Source organism: Quercus suber, unplaced genomic scaffold (genome assembly GCF_002906115.3).
Source record: "Quercus suber isolate HL8 unplaced genomic scaffold, Cork oak 2.0 scaffold_127, whole genome shotgun sequence".
Classification (NCBI taxonomy): domain Eukaryota; kingdom Viridiplantae; phylum Streptophyta; class Magnoliopsida; order Fagales; family Fagaceae; genus Quercus; species Quercus suber.
Genome location: NW_027069590.1, coordinates 257,138 through 277,821, shown reverse-complemented (window position 1 = coordinate 277,821; position 20,684 = coordinate 257,138). Strand labels below are relative to the sequence as shown.

Below are 20,684 nucleotides of genomic sequence, written 5' to 3'. Positions count from 1 at the left end.
TATTAGAAGATAAGATTACTTTGTGTTCAAGATGATAAACAAAGAACCCAAAAGAATTGCCCATGAATGAAGCAATTCTATACAATCTAAATGGAAATTCAACTAGTAAGACCCCACACATGAAACCAATTAAACTTAGTTCAAATCATCAAATGATTCCAACTTGACATAAGTTTTTTTTTTTCTTTTTTAAATTTTTTTTTTATAATGTATAGTAAGAAATATAATTATTTCTAATGATAGCTGCGTAAGATATAATGAGTGAAAATTCCAAATATTTGAGGGACGTTTTCGGACTAATTCCTACAATCTACCTTCCCTAGTAATAGCCATCGGATCCCAAACAACTCTAAAGACTACCTTCTATAAAACATATGAAATGGATCAACAAATGGTCCACAGTCTCACCATTTATATAAATGCATACAACACCCTCCATACTACTCTTCAAATGAAAAATGAGGTCCGTCTTCAGGTCTTTTCCCATTTAAGACTCTTCTATTAATTTTACCCCAAATAACCTCATACTTAGAACGAACATCAAAATGACCACTCCCCTTGAATTTTCATCTCATTTTTATCGGTGGCTAACCTTTTAGGGATATTTGAGTAGAGAAGATCTTAAAGAAAATTTATTTACTCCAATTTCTAAATCTCACATTCCAATTTATTAAAAAACCTTTTGATTAATCTCACATTCCAACTACATCGCACCCCATCTAATCGACTATCCATGATTGAGTTAATTGAAACGTCCTTGTCCACTTAATAGACATATAAATTTGGGTGCAACTCTTCTAGAGAATGATTCCCATGCCAATTATCATGCCCAAAACCTCACTCAAGTGAATAAAGTTATCCCAATCTACCTTAATCGTTCTCCGTCGGTTACACCCATGCGTCCCTCTAACTGATTTTGAAATTTAGCCTCCCCATTGATGTCTGAAGTTTACAATTTTGGACATTAACCCAAAATTTTAATGTCAATATTTCGTCTATTTTATTAGTTACGTTAAGTGGCTATTAAATTCTACGTCTCCAATCACATCTCATATTCACTAAAATGTATTTAACCTCAGGCGTGTTTTTGACAAAAGATCTTTTAAATTTCAACTAATTTGATATGATTTTTTTTTTTTTGACGAAATAAGATTTTAATTTTTATTGAAATTAAAAAGGAAAATAAAAGAAAAAGAAAAATAAGGTTATTACTTTTTTTTTTTTTATAAGGAAGAATATTATCCTATAATTTTTTTTTACATTAACTTATTTTTTTAGATATTTACACTTTCTTCAACCTTACATTTTCATCTTCCCACTACCCTCTACTTTAATATTGCTATTCATCTTTCCCTCCATCTTCCTTTATTTGTCTCTTCTTATCCATTCCCTCTTACTATAAATTTGTCACTCTTTTCCATTCTTTGCATAGTTTTCTCTCACAAAAAGGTTCTCTCTCTCTCTCTCTCTCTCCCTCTCTCTCTCTCTCTCTCTCTCTCTCTCTCTCTCTCTCTCTCTCTCTCTCTCAATGTTTTGGTGGATTTTTATTTTTTATCGCATCTCCGCTTTAGGTTGATAAATTTTTTGTGTTTTTAAGAACTCTAATTTAGGTTGATACGATTTAGTTTTTGTGTTTTAAGTTATTATTATTATTATTTTGACCTTTGATTATTAGATTTTATCTGATTACATTATAAAAAATTAAAGATAATAGATAAAAATAAAATAGTATTCCATTACATAGCATAATTTGGATAATTTAGTGTTTATTGTTATATCTTTTAATTTTTCTTATTTTTTCTTCTCTTCTATTTTACTCAATATTGAAATTCAACCACATCCTCCTTATCATTAAATTATTTATATTTTCTCTCTCTTTTTGTTTAAAAAAAAAAAATGTAATATTTTACTTAAATTCAAATAAAAGAAAATTGTGCTCATCAAATCGTACTCTTTTTTTTTTTTTTTTTTTTTTTTTTTTTTTTTTTTTTTACATTTACACTTTCTCCTTCTCTTTACTTTTTCATCTCCCCTAACATTCTACCTTGATATTACTCTTCCTCTTTCCTTTTATCTTCCTTTATTTTGTTTCTTTTTATTATCATCCATCTTAGTATAAATTTGTCATTCACTCTTCCATTCTTTACATAATTTTCTCTCACAAAAAAGTGGTTATTTCCCACTCTTTCTCCCTCAATTTTTTGGTGGATTTTTATTTTTTATTTTTCTTGCATCTCTATTTTAGCTTGATAAAGTTTTGTATTCTTTAGAATTCTATTTTGGTTGATGTAATTTAGTTTTTTGTTTTAAGTTTTTTATTTTTATTTTTTTATCACTTTGATTGTTAAATGTTATCATATTGGATTATAAACAATTAAAGATAGTATATAAGAATATACTATTATTATATTACATAGAATGATTTGGATAAGTTAGTGTTTACTATTATATATTTTATTTTTAATTTTTTTTTCTCATAATTTTATTCAACATTTGAATTCAGCCACATCCCCCATATATATAATTAAATTATTTATATTTCCTCTCCTTTTTAATTTTTAAATTTAAAATATAATATTTTGCCTAAATTAATAAATAAAATTGTCCTTATTAAGTGAAGTAATGCTAGGGAAACACTCATTCTCACACCCAATGCATCAAAGGAAAAATGAAATACAAAACAAATCAAGTTAGAAACACTAAATAAAAAAACTAATAATTCATATTTAATGTCATAGAATCATCATTAAATTTTGGATAACAATAGGTTGCCAATGGAGAGAGAGAGAGAGANATAAAATTAATTAGCCACTATAATTATGGAGTAGTAGTCTATAATTTTATGCATCCAAAAAAGTGGAATATATAGAGTTTTCTTAAAGGTATGTGTAAAGATTCACTATGTGTGTGTGTGTGTGTGTGTGTAAAGGTAAAAAAAAGATATTTTTAAGGTTTTTAATAACTTAAAAACTAATGAAAAACCAATGGTTATTAACTAAAATTATAATATTAATAAAATATTTAATGATACCATCCAACTCGCAGGTATACGACTAGTATACCATAAAGCTCCCAATTACAATCCTATTTTATATTCATGATTCTATTCCAAAGTCTTCTCTGCCAAACCATAATCAATTTTCCATTGAAAAGCCAAAAAAATTATTGGAGAAGTAATACAAGGTCCAATTTACCCTCCTTGTCCCATTAATGTCAATAATCTTTCCACATCAACAAACAACCAAAGTGAATCAATAGACTGCAGTCTACTTCATATAATTTAGCTAAACAAAATTATACTTAATTTTTGGGCAAACTCCACTTATGGTCCTTAAAGTTTCTTCTAATTTTCAGTTTCAACCTTAGTTTTCCCCAATACTCCATTTTCTTCCTTTTTATTATCCTTGTATTTTCCCAACATAAGAATAGAGAACTATACAACAAATTCAAGTTCAGAAAAGTTGACAATCTTTTTATTGACTTTACAATGGGGATTTTGGCTACCATCAGGCCTCTGTTATTCGGGGGCCTATCCCTCAATGTTTAATGTGGACTATTTGGCAAGAAATAGGGGTACTTTTGAGGGGACCGAGAGTACACCATTCTAGTTGAAACTGTTTTTGCTGTGATGTTGTATGATTGGATGGCTTCCTTGAGCAGGCTGTCTTTTTCCTCTTTCGAGGAGTTTGTTGAGCTCCATTTGTTTCGATGGAAAACTTTATGTAAAATAATTTTCTGTGTTTTTCATTGTTTGGTAACATAAAAAAAGAAGCGTTAAAAGAAAACTATCTTTTGTCAACATAAAATTATGACTTATTTTCAGAGATTGTTTTCCATTAAATTTTTTTGGAAAACAACTCTATCTCATAACAAGCTAAATAAAGGAAGTTAAGAGATTGCTTTTCAACTCATTTAAAGTTGCTACCAAACATTAAAAAATGAGATAGTTTTACAGAAAATACTTTTTGAAAAATTACTCATTTTCTAGAAACCATCATTTTCTACATTAATTTTGTTAGACTCTTCAGACTCTCTAATATACTAGTTGTGTAAATGGGATCTTTTTTATTTTATTTTATTTTATTTCTGTTTTCTCTAAAATAATGAAATTTTGCTAAATTACCAATAAAAAATTAAATAAATTATGACCACTCTTTATATCCATTCAAGAACAAATTAAATCCAAAAGCCATATATTGAGGTTTGAAACTTATATTTAAGTATAGCAACACAAAAATATCTACTATATACCAAGAATAAAATAGAATTTAGGAATGTAAATGCTGAAATTTTGAGTTGAATACTTGAATGAGGGGTATTTTTCAGAGTGTGATCGAGTGAGACCAGAATCGGAGTGTGATCGAGTGAGACTGGAATTGACGAAGGCAGGACTTGTAATTAGAGAGTTGCATGTTTGGAAATGCACCTGAATTGAATTAGGGATTCTGGGTAGTCTATGCAGGATTCCAGCAACACTTCGTATGGCAGATACTCCAACATTCCTTTTTTTTTTTTTTTTTTTTTTTTTTTTTTTTTTTTTTTTCAGCTTTACGCCTTTACCAAATTCAGAGTGTTGAGAAAATTTTCAATTTGAAGCACTTGTTGTGGGCCTGTGGAGACAATTAACTTTTACTAACAAAAAATATTTTTTTCCCCTAAAAAAATTGAAATTATATGTGCGTTGTAGGCCCCTACAAGTTCCTAAGTAAATAATACTAATAAGAAATTGGAAAAAAAAAAAGAAAAAAAAAAAACATATATATATATATATGTTAAAACCGACAAAGATGAATATGTAAAGTCAATAATCTATTTATATATATTTTTTGTAAAAAAAAAGGAATAAATAATAATTATGTGGCGAATGACGTGGCAATGAGGTGGCGCAACAAGAGCCCAACAGTAATAAATGCCACGCTTCAGCTTTTAATAATATATAGATATAGATTAGATAGAAAGAAGGAAGATGATCTAAGTGTAAGCAATCACAACTTAGGTTTCTTTAGGCAATTGGACATAATTAAAGAAGGTAACCACACCCTCAAAAAGAACCAAAGCTATTGGAGTTGGATTCTTTTATTCAACTTCTAGAGGAATTGGAATTCTATGCCAAAAAGGAAAGCAATTTAATCAAATTTTTTAATAAAAAGATTTTGGAAACTACTATAACACACAAACAAGTCAAACACAAGTATACAAATTTTTTTTTTTTTACTTATATATATATATATATATAAAATAAAAAAATAAATAAAAGAACCTATTGATATGATGGAGATGCAGTATAAATCAAAATTAGGGGCGGCAAAGTAAGCCCAAACCCATTTGCCCATCCAAACCCACCCACTCTAATTGAACCCAAACCCACCAAATTATTAATTGAGTTAAATAGGTATCAACCCAATTAGACCCAGTGATTATTGGATTTTAACTAAAAACCCATTGAAGCCCATTTAACCCAAAAAAAATATACTCAAATTCAACCCAGCCCTTCCCATATATATATATATATATATATAAAAGCCCCTTAGACATTTCAGTGTTTCACAAGGGTTTTCATTTTCCCACATTTTCTTGGCCTCCAATCACATTTTAGTCAGAAACCCAACAGCTTCAGGAGCTTCAAAGCTTTGGAGATTCCTCAGATTTTTGTCATTTCTCTCAAATCTTCGTCTCCTCAGAAAGCCCACCGGTAATTTTCAAATTTTCAATCTTTTTTCTTTCTTTCTATTCGTCACTTTGCACTATTTGGTCTTTGAGAAAGTTTAATCTCCATCAAATCCAGGAAAACAAGAAACCAAACCAAACCATAAATCAACCCAAGAAATAAACCCATAAACAGAATAACCAATCCATCTCTTGCAAACCCATAAATTTCACATGTTCAAATTCCTATTCCTTAATTTCCTCTTCAACCTCAATCTTAGATGTGCAAGATCAAATGGCAACAAAGCCACCGATCCCACTCCTAAATAAAATCAAACACTCGCTCCTCTCGTACTCTATGAACCACATGAACTCAAACCCAGTCTCCCAGAACCCCACGCTTGCCGGCACCACCACAACCACCATAAACCTCCTTCACCACCGCTTCCTCCTCCTCTAAACCCTCAATCTCCATGGTGCATCTATGCCTTCTCCAAGCTTTGATCCCAGAAAAAACCCTCGACCTCAAGCATTTTAGTGAGCCCAGGGTTGTTTCAATTCCAGTCACAAGGGTCAAGATCATGAACCCTGTTGCATCCGATGATTGCCATAGCAACAAGGGTCTAGCCATTTGATTTGAACCTACCTCCTCTGATGGATGAAGATTTTGGCATCAGTGATGATCTTCAAGCCAAAGCCGAACCACTCAAAGAGAAGTTAAAGCCAAAGCCGAACCACCTGATCACCGCCGATTGAATCTTAGCCCCTCTCTCTCTCTCTCTCTCTCTCTCAACCCGGATACAAATATTTGATTTTAAGATTTAAAAATTAGTCTAATTAAATTTTAAAAAATTATAAATTCAAAATTTCATTTTTAATTTTCTGACGTGGCTTTTTTTTTAAAATTAAAATGTTGATGTGTCATTTAAAAAATGCAAACTAAAATATTTGGTACTTTGGTCATTTTCACTTTAGGGTTATTTTGGAAATTTTGATAATTGGGTGGATTGAGGTTTACCCATTATAATTAGGTTGGGTTGAGTTTAGGTTAGAAGTAACTAGTTAAATGGGTTTTAATGGGTGAATGGATTTTATATACCCAACCCAATTATGTCCACCCCAAACCCACCCATTTGACACCCCTGATTCAAAATCAACATAACAATCATCCACACCACAACACGAAAGTGGCGCTAACAAAATTTAAAAAGGAAAAAAAAAAAAGAAAAAAAGAAAAAAAAAGACATCAATCAAAAGGAACAATACTATTATTCTAATCCTTACATTGAATTATTATGCGAGGATACCTAAACTAAATCATCCAACTTCTGTCAGTAAGTATATACTGTGAGGGGAGGAAAAGAGGAAGGAGGTAAGACAAAGAGGTTGGCATTAGCAAGCTAAAGGGTTGCCATTGAGAAATTGAAACCATTGCAAAATTGAAATGCTGAAGGGTTGAAACCGTGAAACTCAGTAAACCAAAAGGTAAGGAGTAAGAAAGTTGAAACCGCGAAACACAAAAGGTTTCCGTTAAAAAATTGAAGCCTTGAAACGCAGGCTTGGGTTTGAGCTTTATGGTGGAATTAAAACCATAAAAATTAGGTTTTACAATGGAGATAGGGCTGGGAATTATTGTCTTTTTCTTAGTATTTTAAAGTTGAGGAAAATGATTTTTGAATTGTAGGAAAAATTTAGGAAAAAAATGATAGTAATGACATGGCTACTAATGTAGTCAACATGAGCATAAAAACATTAAAAAATGCTACGCTTCAACTTTTAGATTTATATAGTTAGATATTGACTTAATAGGACTTTTTTTTTTTTTTGGGATGAAATGAGATTTTCATTTTTATTGAAATTGAAAAAGAAAAGAATAGAAAAATAAGGATATTTACTAAAGAACTTGCAGGGCCAACAACCATAGTTCTCAAAACCGGACCGAACCGGGAGATCGGACCATGAAAACTAGGAACTGGGATGAAAACTGATTTTTTAAGCATAAAAAACTGGGCATATGTAGCAATTCCGTGAACCCCTAAAACTGGGGTTGGACCACACAAACCGGTGGCAAGAACTGTGCGGTCCAACCCTTTAGCAATTTTTTTTTATTTATAAAAACAATTTAACACAATTTTATTCTACTTAATTAAATTATCCGTCTCTTACAAGGAATAAAAAAAATTATAATTAAAATCCTTCAAAGATATTCAACTTTACTTCAAAAATTAATCATAAATTTTAATGTTTTCATGGAGATTATTTTATTTTATTAACTTTCTTATTTAATTATTAAATATATGCTTGAAAATCATTAAATTTCCCTATCTCTTACAAGGAATAAAAAAAATTATAATTAAAATCCTTCAAAGATATTCAACTTTACTTCAAAAATTAATCATAAATTTTAATGTTTTCATGGTTATTATTTTATTTTATTAACTTTCTTATTTAATTATTAAATATATGCTTGAAAATCATTAAATTTCCCTCACATATATAGATATATTAATCAATTTTGCTAGTTTTATAAATTTAATATCTATATTTAGGCTTTAATTAATTATTAGATTAATTATGACGTCATCACGGTTCGACCCCGGTTCAACCTCAAAAACTTTGAACATCTCCCTTTTACAGTTCAATGAACGATCCGGGTTTGAAAACCTTGCCTACAACACACATACTATTTCAAATTTTTTTAAGGAAAAAAATATAATTTTTGTCAGTGAAATTTAATTGTCTGTCACAAGACTATTGTGAAAATACGCCCACTAAACGCAAAATTAAAGAAGAGAGAAGAAAATAATAGACATAAGGATTTACATGGTTCCTTATAGACATAATAGTAGCACACAAGTACTCTCACAATACCCAAGCCCTAAATACACCATTAACTCTTTCACACAAATAATAAAGCAACCTATTGTATTTGCACTAGTCTAATATATATATATATATATATAACAGAAGTACTAAACGAACTAGGACTTGAATTCCTATATTACTGTGCACGAAACCAAAACCAAGTAGAACTTTGTTTTCTACTATCACTAGGATAAAGCCAAACCGACTTTAGCAATCCAAATAAAAGTCACATGCACAACAACCCACAAGGCACACAACAAGTGCTTCAAATTGAAAATTTTCTCGACACTCTAAATTCGGTAAAGCCGAGAAAAAAAGAGAGAAAAGAAAGATACGGAATGACGGAGTATCCGCCATGCGATGTGTTGCTGGACATCCTGCATAGACTACCCGTGAAATCCCTAATCCGATTCAGGTACGTATCCAAATCATGGAACTCTCTAATCACAAGTCCTGCCTTCATCAATTCCAGTCTCACTCGATCACACTCCAATTCCAACAAATTAATTGTTAAGTATTCGGATGTCAACATGGGTTACAAATTAATTCCCGAAAAAGACAATGACAATAATGACTTGTCATCTGAACAAATTCAAGAACTTGAGTTTCTGAATAGTTTTGGTCGCAATTTTAAATTAGTCGGTTACGTTAATGGATTGTTTTGCCTTTGCCTTTATGAACCAGGCCGCTATATTGTTTGGAATCCCTGTATTAGAAAATTTATTGCCCTTCCCAACCCTTCCGTTACGGACTCCTTTGCATATGATCTAGCGTTTGGATTTGATTCGAGTACCAATGATTATAAGCTGGTGAGATTTGCATTTCAATATAAATATCTTAGCTCCAAAAAACCTGTGGTTGAGGTTTACTCTGTTAACGAGGGATCTTGGAGAATAACGAGTGGTGGGGACTCGTATCCGCCTTGGGTTTATATCAAGGATGATTTCCTATCAACAGCAGTTTCTTTAAATGGAGCTGTTTGTTTTGCTGCAGATTGGTGTGATGGCCTCGGTTCAATACTTTTGTCACTTGATTTCGGTGATGAGGTTTTCCGCGTGATATCCTGGCCAAATGGTAATTTCAAATTTGAGGCTGATATTGTTATCTTGGTATTCAAGGGATTGCTTTCTCTAATATGCCATGAGTATATGGGTGAGCGTTGTTCCATAATCAATAATATATGATATTAGAGCAGAAGATCTTGAATTCTTGTAAAGCTATATCCTAATAATTTAAACTTTTGAGACAATCGTTAATTTAATACTAAATATAAAAACCTTAAATGAACTAAGAAATTCTTGTCCATTGAACATGCGTATAAATCAAGGTGTAACTTTTTCTATAGAGTGATTCCTACCACAAATATATGCCAAATCCTTACATGGGTGACATTCCCCACCTTAAAACACAAACTAAAGAATATTATCCCAACTGATTCTAATACTCCTTTATATTATTATTATTATTATTATTGTACGGCCCCCGCACCGTATCCTATATTGGGCCTTGGATCCTGGCCTGGGTATATGGCCCATGAGGCCAATCCCCTTCTACCCGGCGGCCCACCCCCGGGCCACGCGTACTGCAAGCCCGAGCCTTGCCTCTTCATCGTTTCTCGGCAACACCTTCCCGAGCAGTGATAGATATTTGACTCTCGAGATGCCCCGCGCTGTACCTACCCGGCCGTGCCACGGAAGGGCACCGCTGCTGAGAACTATCGTAGAGGTGGGAACCAAGTTCCAACGCCACCCTCACCGTTTCCCACTCCTACCTGACCACCCACTTACGATCGATAATACTGGACCGCCGGTGGCACTCATTGGCAAGTAATTATGACCTCCCCACTAAACTCTGGACTATAAATACAAGAAGTTTTGAGAAGAGAAGGGTGGGAAAAAAAAAGGAGGGGAGAGAAGAGTGGCAATAGAAAAGTGACACAGAAAACAGTTGAGGGGAGGAAGAGGAAGTAGTGTGTTGCCGAGAAAGAGAAAAGTGATCTCATTGAGTTCTTAGTTGGAGAACTACCCATAGTAGGAAATTCAGCCCACCAAACAAATAAGTTGTGAGCCCAAGTGGGGCTGAGCCCATAGGCCTCATTTGCGACCCGCACAATTATTATTATTATATAGATTTGAATTCACAACTTGAATTACTTTTTTTCCATCCATAACAACCGACCACTTAAGATTTGTTGTGAACATAACATATCTCTAAAAAAAAAGTTCATGAACTCTATTCTTTTATCATTATTTTAAAAAAAAAAAAAAAGAGTAATTTCTTTCTTTTGTAAATTATTTTTTATTAAAAAAAATCTCAAAAATAGAAATGGTCTCCCAACTATTTTTTTTTTTTTTAAATTGTTCTTAAAAATAGGAGCCAAACACGTATAATATAAAAATTAATTAAAAACTAGTTTTAATTTCAATTTTTTGAAAATTATTATCATACTGTTTTGAAAACAAAAGCAAAAACGCCTACCAAATTGACCTTTAAGTTTACAATTTTGGATTTATCAAAAAAAAAAAAAAAGTTTACAATTTTGGACTTTAAGCCTTAATGTTTGATATAATTTGTCATATCAATTTGTTCATTCCTATTAGTTACGTAACATTAAATGCTTCATCTCCAATCTCATCTCATATTCTATGTTCATTTTAATCTTGTGCTTGCCTCAATTTTTTGTTAAAAGTCCTTTTAAATTTCAATCAATTTGCCAAGAATCTTGTAACTTAATTAATAATTCTTTTTACACAAAATACTTGGAGTTCTATGACGAAAAGAGTTGTAACTATCTAAAAAAAAAATTTACTAATTTGATAAGAGAAAAGGTTTCTATTATTTTTTAAAAAAAAACCTAATTTGGAGAAAAACTATTCAAACTTCTATATCTTTTTGTTGAATAAGAATTTTGAAAATCTAACTGTTGAATTACATGTTTTTATTATAATCCCATACTTGCAAAATTTCAATAAAATCAAAGGTCAATAGTTATCTATCTTCTATATTATTAATAAGAGGATTCCCTTGTTTCGTTTTCAATTTTTGGTTTACCAAAATATCCTCATACAAATTCTGAAATAACATACTCTTTAATTTAATTTTTTATTTCCTACAAAAAATGTTAAAACAATAATACTATCTCGCGTACAAAAGGAAACAAAAAGAAAAAGAAAAAGAAAAAAACTGTTACCCTCATCAACTATTTGTATTTAAATATCTGATTCCTATCTATATTTGTTATCTATCTGAATTCAAATACTTTAATTATCTTCATAAGAAAAACAAATACAAAATTACTTCTTCAAAAAAATAAAAAAATAAAACCACTACCTCACATAAAAACTACTCATTCTTATCTTGAAATTTCTAGGGTTTTTTTTTTTTTTAATTCTTTAAAACATTCTAAAATTTTTGTTATCTAAATTCTATACTATTATCACAAATTCTCATCCATATCATCTTATTCTTATCACAATCAATAAATTCAAATGTCTTATTGGGTTTCAACTTTTTACAGTTTTCTATCTCATTTTTAAACATTATTCTACATTACCTTACCTCTTTCTTTATTAGAAAAAAAAAAACATTATTTATATGTCACTTTTAAACATTATAATACTAAACCAAAAATAAATAAATAAGAGCATTATTCCACGCGCAAAGCACATGTAATGAATCTAGTGTCATCAATAAAATGTTTAAATTTCAAATAGTAAATAACATTTAAAATTTGACATGCATTTTAAAAATATAATGAATATAAAATTTAATTGTTAGATTTTCAAAATTTACATTTAATTATAATAATAAATAAATAAATAAACTATAGGGTGACTATGAAAACATATAGCAAAAGCATTTTTTGATATTGTTTTCTCCAGATTTTTTATGTTTTTGTTTTCTCTTGGTTTTTTATGTTTTGGGAGAAGAGAGATATAAAAATAGAGCAAAAAGATATATTTACCCTTAAACTGAGGTGGGATAATAGAGATAATTTCATACGGGTAAAGTGCAGCAAAGTGAAAACGGTTGGGTTTATTGTAATTCGCCCCTGAACATTTTTCACAAAGTTTTTCATTTTTATTAAAATTAAAAAAAGGAAAATTTTTTTAAAATTTATTTGGCAATTCTTATTAACGAACTTGTATGTCTACAAAGCAATGCAATTTCATCTCCATCTATCACGCCATTCTTTCAAATTGAAAATTTCCCAAAAAGCTTGAAACTTCAGGTGAAGCAGCAGCAGCAAAGGGAGAAAGAAAGAAGGATACCTATGTCAGACTATCTCCCAGAGGAAGTGGTGCTGGAGATATTGCAGAGAGTACCAGTCAAATCCCTAATTCGATTCAGGTGCGTTTCAAAATCATGGAACTCTCTAATCGCAAACCCTAATTTCATCAATTCCCACCTCACTCAATCACTCTCACTTTCCCCCAATTCCAACAAACTAATTGTTAGGCACTGCACTTCTAGACCCAATATAGAGCACTACAAATTGTTTCACGATAACAATGACTCCTCATTTGAGCAAATTCAACAGCTTGAGTTCCCACTAACCACTCGCCGTATCCACCATTTTATGTTAGTCGGTTACGTGAATGGGTTGTTCAGTTTTCATGAACAAGACCGCTTTATTCTTTGGAATCCCTCTGTTAGAAAATTCATTACGCTTCCCAAGCCTCGCATTAGCGCCAAGACTCACGGCCATGTTTCCACTCATCTAGCATTGGGGTTTGATCCGAAAACCAATGACTATAAAGTGGTGAGCCTTGCCTTTCCATGTAACAGTCATCGCCTGCCCGAGATACCTATGGTTGAGGTTTACTCTCTAAGTGAGGGCTCTTGGAGAATAACTAATGCTGGCGACTCATTTCCGCCTTGGACTAGTTTTAACAATTACTCGGTTCCAGAAGCTTCTTTAAATGGGGCTGTACATTTTGCAGCTCATAATGGCAATTCCTCGAGTCCTTTAGTTTTGTCGTTTGATTTGGGTGACGAGGTTTTTCGTGTGATTTCGGTGCCAAATGGTGCTTTCAGCGGGAGGGATGATGTTCATACGTCGGTAATTGGGGGATTGCTTTCACTGTTATGCCATGATGCTCATAAGGATACAGTTAATAAGCGTTGTTCCATTTGGGTGATGAAAGAGTATGGCATCGTTGATTCTTGGACTAAACTGTTCACTGTTGATCTCAACGGAGAAATTGTAAGGGTATTAGGTCTGCGGAAGAATGGACATATATTAGTACATACAAACGTACCAGGTGATTGGGAGCTCTCTTTACATGACCCTGAGAGCCAACAAGTTAAGAAGTTGGGGATTTGTGGGAGGCAATACTATTTTTGTGTTGATAATTACATGGAGAACCTTGTCTTACTTGACAAACCAAATGATGTAGTTTCCAGAAGGGGCAGGAAGAGGAAATGCAGGTAAAATCTTCATTCTACTCAAAATTTCAGCAGTTATTTTCCTTAGTTCTATCTCATTTTTGTTATTGTGTGGTTGTAAGTATACATTAATTTTCAAATCTCAATAATACTGCTTTTGGGTGCTAATTTGTTCCTGAATGGCTACAAAGACTAGTCAAATTTATTAAATATTATTTTTGTGATAATTTTGATTATTAGATTAGCATTTGCAAATTAGAAACAGTAAATATAAATGAAAGACTGATGTTACTATCTTGCTGTATGTGCTAAACTCGTCACATCTAATCCACACTCAATCTGAAAATGTGTTTTACTTTTCCTGTTCCATTAGACTTTCTGAGATTTTTCCGTTATTGTTTGTCATTGCCTTCTGAACTTTGTTTTGTACTTGTCATATTGTATTGCATCAATGTAAATTCAACAAGGTATGGGTTCAGGCCAAACATGTAAAAGTTGTTGTAACCGTGTAACTGCAGGTAGACTGGTAGAGTCATGACGTTTTTCATGGGTTTTGATTGATTTAATGAATTATGTTGTCTTGATAGTGGGAGTCACATCAGGGTGGGTGATATAACAAAGCTAAGTTTTTCTTTTTTTAAATGAAAAAGTACTTAGTGTTCAGCATGACTGAATATCTCTTTGATAGGTAAAAGAAATGGAATTAATGCAAGGTAATGCATAGAACTTAATAACTCTATTGAGGATAGAACATAGGTTTGTATGAAGAATCAAAATGGTTGGACAGGTTAAGGAAGATGGAAGTCAGAAAATTTATGGGGTTTGGTGGAATACTGGAATTTTTATTAAAGTCTTGGGTGGTATGGGCATAGGATAGTCGATTAATTTTTAATTGGGATTTTAAATGCTAAAAAAGGCCTGACGAGTGGAGGAAAAATACTTTTTTCATAAGTAAATATTTCTTTAATGAAACATAAGGGGTGTAGCCGTGTACACTGTGGAGGAAAAGCACTTTAATTCCCACATATAAGAACAAAAGAGATATCCAAAGCCATATGAATTATTGTAATATTAAGTCACACAATAAAACTTCGGGAGAGTGATTGAATATCTGTTAAGACGTTAAAAAATAGTATTGGCATTAATTAGTTTTTTTGGATAAGTTTTGGCCCCAAGGGTTGGCAATTGTATTGGAAAAATCAATATAGTTTTGTGTCAGGACAATGCCATTGGACAAAATTTGTAGAGGGCTTTGATACCAATTTAATTCAGGATTTCTTAGAAATCCAGCACTGCCACTTCATTTGTTTCAATGGAAAGTCTTTTGGAAAATGATTCCTTTTGTGGAAAACTGACTCGTTTAACTATTGTTTGGTTGCAACCATGAAAATGAGCCAGGAAATTGGCTTGCATGGAAAATCATATATATTTCTTGTAATTTCAAATAATTCTATGAACAAAAAGTTTCATTTATGAAAATAATTCTAGAGAGAGAGAATGGGGGTGATGAGAGGTAAGTTCCCATTGAAGAGGTTTTTTTTTTTTTATAATTATTTTTTCTGTTGGTGTGAAGTTTACTTTTGTGGTCTATTGAGCGTGTAACATTGTTGAAAACATTTTCCCTACTATTGGACTTATTTTTTGTTGACTTGTGTTTTGCCATACCAAAATATCAAAACTTCAGAAAACATTTCCCTTCAATATGGATGGAGTGTAAATTATAGCTCTTGGTAAGTTCTTGTTTGGAACAACCAGTGGAGGAGGAAGTCCATTGTGGAATATTAGTTTTAGTTTTCAATTTAATGATTGAGAACTGGAGTGAATTGAGTCTTTCTTTAACATCCATTATTCCTTAAAACCCATTCAACCGCTTCAGTAAATAGGTTTTGAAGAATCCATTAAGAAAGAGTTTATTCAAAGGACATCAAATAGGGAGAAGGATTTTATTGGAGGAGGCTTTAATGATCATGTTGTGATAGATGGTTGGCGAATTGAAAGAGTACATGGAGGGCAGGGATATAAAATAAGACATGAGGTGCTTTAAGCAGTCTTCATTCTCTACTATGCTGGATTTTTTGGACAAATGTATTTTTCAGTGACTCTGTAATGAACCTTGTACACTACACATGAACAGTAGTTGCGTTGTTTTTTTTTTGTTTTGTTTTGCTTTTTTTTTTTGGATAAGTAATAGTGGTTTTATTGATGAAAATACTCACTATGATGAACACAAAAGTATCTTAAAAAATTACAAAAACTGCATTGCTTTTCTTCTCCATTGAATATATAAATATATATATATATATATATCTTGATTTCATATGGATGACACAAAAGTATCTTAAAAAATTACAAAAACTGCATTGCTTTTCTTCTCCATTGAATATATAAATATATATATATATATATATCTTGATTTCATATGGATGAAAACTTGGTTGAAGAGGAGGGAGTCACACTTACCTTTAACATGGATTCAAACATTAGTTATAAAATTTGGGATACATATATAATAAAATGTTTATAAAATTTGGAATGAAACGGTTTGGTGTACTATAAGAGTGGCCAAAGAGATACTTGTAGAATCTATAGGATGCATGCCATCATCCAAGAAGTTTTTGTGTTAGAATGAAGAGGTTTAGACAACAATTTTGGTAAAGTGAGATAATTATTTAAGTTTACTACACGCATAAATTAGGAAGGCTTATGCAAAATACAATGTGGTGAAGAAGGGAGCAAAAAAGGAGATTCTAGAGGCTAAATTTAAGGCTTTTTAGCATGTTAGGAACAAGGATAGATGGGAAGTATTTTATAAGTACGCAAGGGAAGGGAAAAGAAAGTTCCCTTGTTCACTCCATGTGTACTAGGGTGTTCCTTTTTTATATCAATATATCTTATTACTTATCAAAAAAAAAAAGGAAGGGAAAAGAAAGCGAGTGACTTGAATCATGCCAAGTGTATCAAAGATGGGAAATCAAATGGTTTTAGTAAAGGAAGAAGAGAATAAAGAAAATTGAAGAAGCTATTTTGACAAAATTTTTTATTTAATTCATGCAAGAAATTGGGGAGAACTTATTATATCTATTGAAATCATAGGTTCGAATGAAGAATTGGGACAGTTGAAGGACACATTAAGGAAGATGAAAATCAGAAAAGTTATGTGGTTTGATAGAGTTCCTATTGAAGCTCGGAAGTTCATGGGTGGTATGGGTATTAGATTGTTTAATAATCTGTTAAAAGAGATCGTAAGTGCTGAAATTGGACTTATAAGATGGTCAACTAATTCAAAGCTACCGTTGCACATACAATACTGATAAAAAATGGCTATATTGAGAAAAAAAAATTCAACATCCATTAGTACTCTGCCATACACCTACCCAATGTGACTCCCTGGCTGCATCTATTGCCCCCTCCGAATGATTTCCATATTTTACTTAATGAGATGCCTCAATACCTCTCTATTCAAAACCTACAATCATTTCCCTAGAAGAGGTTGATTAAATGTACTAAACTTATGCAGCATAATCCTCCCAAGTTTAATGAGGAATGCACCAATCCATAGTCCACTAAATGAAGGTTGTTAGGTTCACCCAAGCCCCCTTAAGTTCTCTTATTAATTTTTGATCTATTAGCAACATGAATAGGGATCGTCAAAATTGAAATAAAATGTACTTATAAAAAAATTTGAAAGAAATACATAATTTTTTTTTAAGAAATACATTGGTAGACTAGATAATGTATTTTCGATAAGAGTGATGCTTCCTCCTTCAACTTGCTTTTGTTAAACTTGATAGAGTACCATATTTTCCTAATAGAAATCCAAACCCACTTCCTCCATTTTCACCAAAATCAAGTATTTCTAATAGATATATGAAATATCGATGGTTAAAATGATCATATATCATTTCTGTGTCCAGCTTACCAATTAGGCAATTACTCCAAAAACACTGCCATCAAGTTTTCTATCAAGACATTCATTGGCAATAAACACGAAATAAGGGATTTGCCAATCTTCAACATTTAAGTGATCCATGAACACTTTTTTTTTTTTTTTTTTGGTGAAGTAAAGAGATTAGCCAACATCTTTGCCATAGGCACATAGACATTTCCAAGGTAATATGGTGAAAATCATTAATACTGACACCACCACTTTTTTTTTTGGAATCAAAGTGACATAAATAGCATTAAAGAGTTCTCAAACTTGTGATTATAGAATTCCATTTCCCCAAAACTTAATCTCTGGCCAACATCCACTTCAATATTAACATTCAATTTCACTATTCTCTAACACTTAATCTCTGGCCACCATCTCTGGTAGAAAACAATTTATCTCTTACCCTTTTCTCTCTAACAATTGCATTGCACATTTTCTTTCTATTTCTTTGCTTCAAATTCAGGTCCCCAAAAAGAAAGTTATTGGAACCCAATCCACCCCTCTTATTGATCTGCATTTTTCTTTGTTTACATTTTGATTTTCACATGGATTTCTTCTAAATTTTATTCATTGATTTAGGCATTATTTTTATCTTTCACTTTTTATGATTAGGTTTGATCCTCGCTTGGCAATTAGAGCTTTATTTTTACCAATTTGAGACCTATTAGTGCTTTCAGATACTCTTTTTTTTCCAGGCTTTATTTCTTTTATCAATTACATTGATTCAGTTTCGGAATTTCATTGGGTTTTTGAGATTTGTTTAGTTGATGATAGAAATGTGTGTTTATTTTTGGGTTTGGGGTTCTAGTTATTTTTGTAGTTGGGTTTTGTATCTCATTTTTTTCTTTAGTAGTACTCCTATTCGATGCTTCTTCATGCCCAAAAGATTCAGAGGATCCTCTCTGAATTCACTTCAATTGAGTTGAGGTCTTTTATACTTATATTTGTTCTTCATTCCCAAAAGATTTAGAGGATTCTTTCTTTGGTCACACTTAGTCTGCAAGAAATTCACTTCATGGCTTCCTTTTCTCTGGTTTAAATGGTTGATTGTGTGGATTTTCTATAATGGGTTGCGATCTAATATGATATTTGTTGGTATTACATAGTTCAAATTTTTTTTTTGTATCTCAACCATCTAAAGCCTTTTGGTGTATCTATTCCTTCCAAATTTCCAGGTTGACTGCCGACGAAGAGAGAGTACGCATGCTACAAGAGGTAAGATGCATGCTACAGAAGACAATACAACATGAAGAGAAATTCCGCCATCTACAGGAGTCAATACTACATCAAGAGACAATACTATTGCCTGTACAAGAGGCAGTACAACATCAACAAGAGCCAATACTACAACAGCATATGGAGGAAATGCTTAAATCAGGCTTGAAGGAAACGGACACTGTAAAATCAAGATTGCTAGTTTTGATTCAACAACTAAGTGGCCAGGTTATTGCTTCTGTATGCTTTTATTATAAATTTTTTTTTTTTTTAACATAAATGTATTGTTTTATGCAGCATTTAGAGTTGTGTTATAATGTTAATTGAAGTTATTCACTATATCGTTTAGGCTGGACACACATTTAGTGGTGCTGCAGATCAAAGTTCAACACAAGTTCAACAAAGATCCTCTTTTGTAGGTCAAGAAATGTGACCTTGCGGTGGGAGTGAGATTTTGATGTGATATTTTGTTATACTTGGGAAAAAAGTAGAGTCTAAATTTGACAATGGTGGAATTTGTGATTGATATGAAAAGTAGTTTGTTGAATGTTTAGAAGTAATCTTTAGTGAATTTAGAGGAATTTGTATTATGATAGGATATTCTTTATTAGATGGTTTGATAACTTTTTCATTTTTAGTAAAATCAGGAAAAAAGAAGAAGAAAATGATACTTTCTGTGACCAAACATATTGCCTCAAAAATTATGGATCATAATGATATAGGAAACTTGACAATTTACCCTCAATAGTTGCCTAAAAAGTTGTCCTCTTTCATTTTGAATTCTCTTCTTGATACCGTGTACCTTGTTTAGTATTCTTTATCTTGCCTAGTGTTCTTATTGACTGAAAAAAGATATAATGGTAGCCACTTTGGATCGAGTTACCATGGAGAATTTTGATTTCAGCTTCCCAAAGCATCCATGTATTACAACCGAATATATATAATCATGACAGGTGTCCCTGGCCTCAAGATCATCTCCTCTCTGATCCCTTTGTCGATACACACAGGAGACATGCATAGCATGCTCTCCATTGTTCCGTTGTTTCTAATAATTAATAACAGAGGTGCAATAATATACTTCCGATTATATATATATATATATAAGGTTTCAAACTAGAAGATTGCCCACGTAATGTGGATAATGCTGTAAGCTTTTTATGTAAATTAAAATGGTTGTGGAAATTTTTGTACATGTATTATAGCATAAATGGTAGATATTTTTATTGCCAAAATCACCTACAATTGTAGTAGAAACTTTAGAGCATGTAGGCATATTTTGTTGCCTACCATCAGTTGATCATAAACCAATTAATTGCAAGCATACATTATGCATGTCAAACACCTTGAACCTATCCTTTGTCATTCGAAATGTCTAAGGCATTGATCTTATGAAGCATCTTAAATAGTATTTTAACTACTAAGGTTGCATAGTGATTCATGTCTAGGCAAAGCAACGAACACACTTTGATATTGTCAAGGCCCTTGAGGACAGCTGTACATGATACTTGACCAATAAATATATAAATAACTAAAGCAAGCAACTTCAATGATGGTTGAGCTAGACATGGTTAAGCATATTTAACAAATTTTTAACAAAGGTGTACCAGTATAATATATTTAACAATATTTTTAGTAAGAC

General features: G+C 31.8%; 2 protein-coding genes across 4 annotated transcripts; both read left to right on the top strand.

Annotated features, from left to right (window-relative positions):
* The first annotated feature begins 8,849 nt into the window (after positions 1 to 8,849).
* On the top strand, positions 8,850 to 9,695 carry LOC112005220 (putative F-box protein At3g10240). The gene has a single exon (XM_024037502.1). The coding sequence runs from the start codon at positions 8,850 to 8,852 to the stop codon at positions 9,693 to 9,695; it is 846 nt and encodes a 281-aa protein (XP_023893270.1).
* A 2,947-nt stretch (positions 9,696 to 12,642) lies between these two features.
* Positions 12,643 to 20,046, top strand: LOC112007675 (F-box/kelch-repeat protein At3g23880). 3 transcript variants are annotated; one of them, XM_065776064.1, is made up of 3 exons: positions 12,643 to 13,941; positions 19,006 to 19,273; positions 19,999 to 20,046. In XM_065776064.1, exons 1-3 carry the CDS (start codon positions 12,785 to 12,787, stop codon positions 20,029 to 20,031), a joined length of 1,458 nt encoding a protein of 485 aa, XP_065632136.1. In that variant the 5' UTR covers positions 12,643 to 12,784; the 3' UTR covers positions 20,032 to 20,046. The 3 variants fall into 3 exon arrangements, with proteins under 3 accessions (XP_065632136.1, XP_065632137.1, XP_065632135.1); XM_065776065.1 differs by lacking the exon at positions 19,999 to 20,046 and adding an exon at positions 19,343 to 19,450; XM_065776063.1 differs by lacking the exon at positions 19,999 to 20,046 and adding an exon at positions 19,395 to 19,790 and having other exon boundaries at positions 12,644 to 13,941.
* Positions 20,047 to 20,684: the final 638 nt, after the last annotated feature.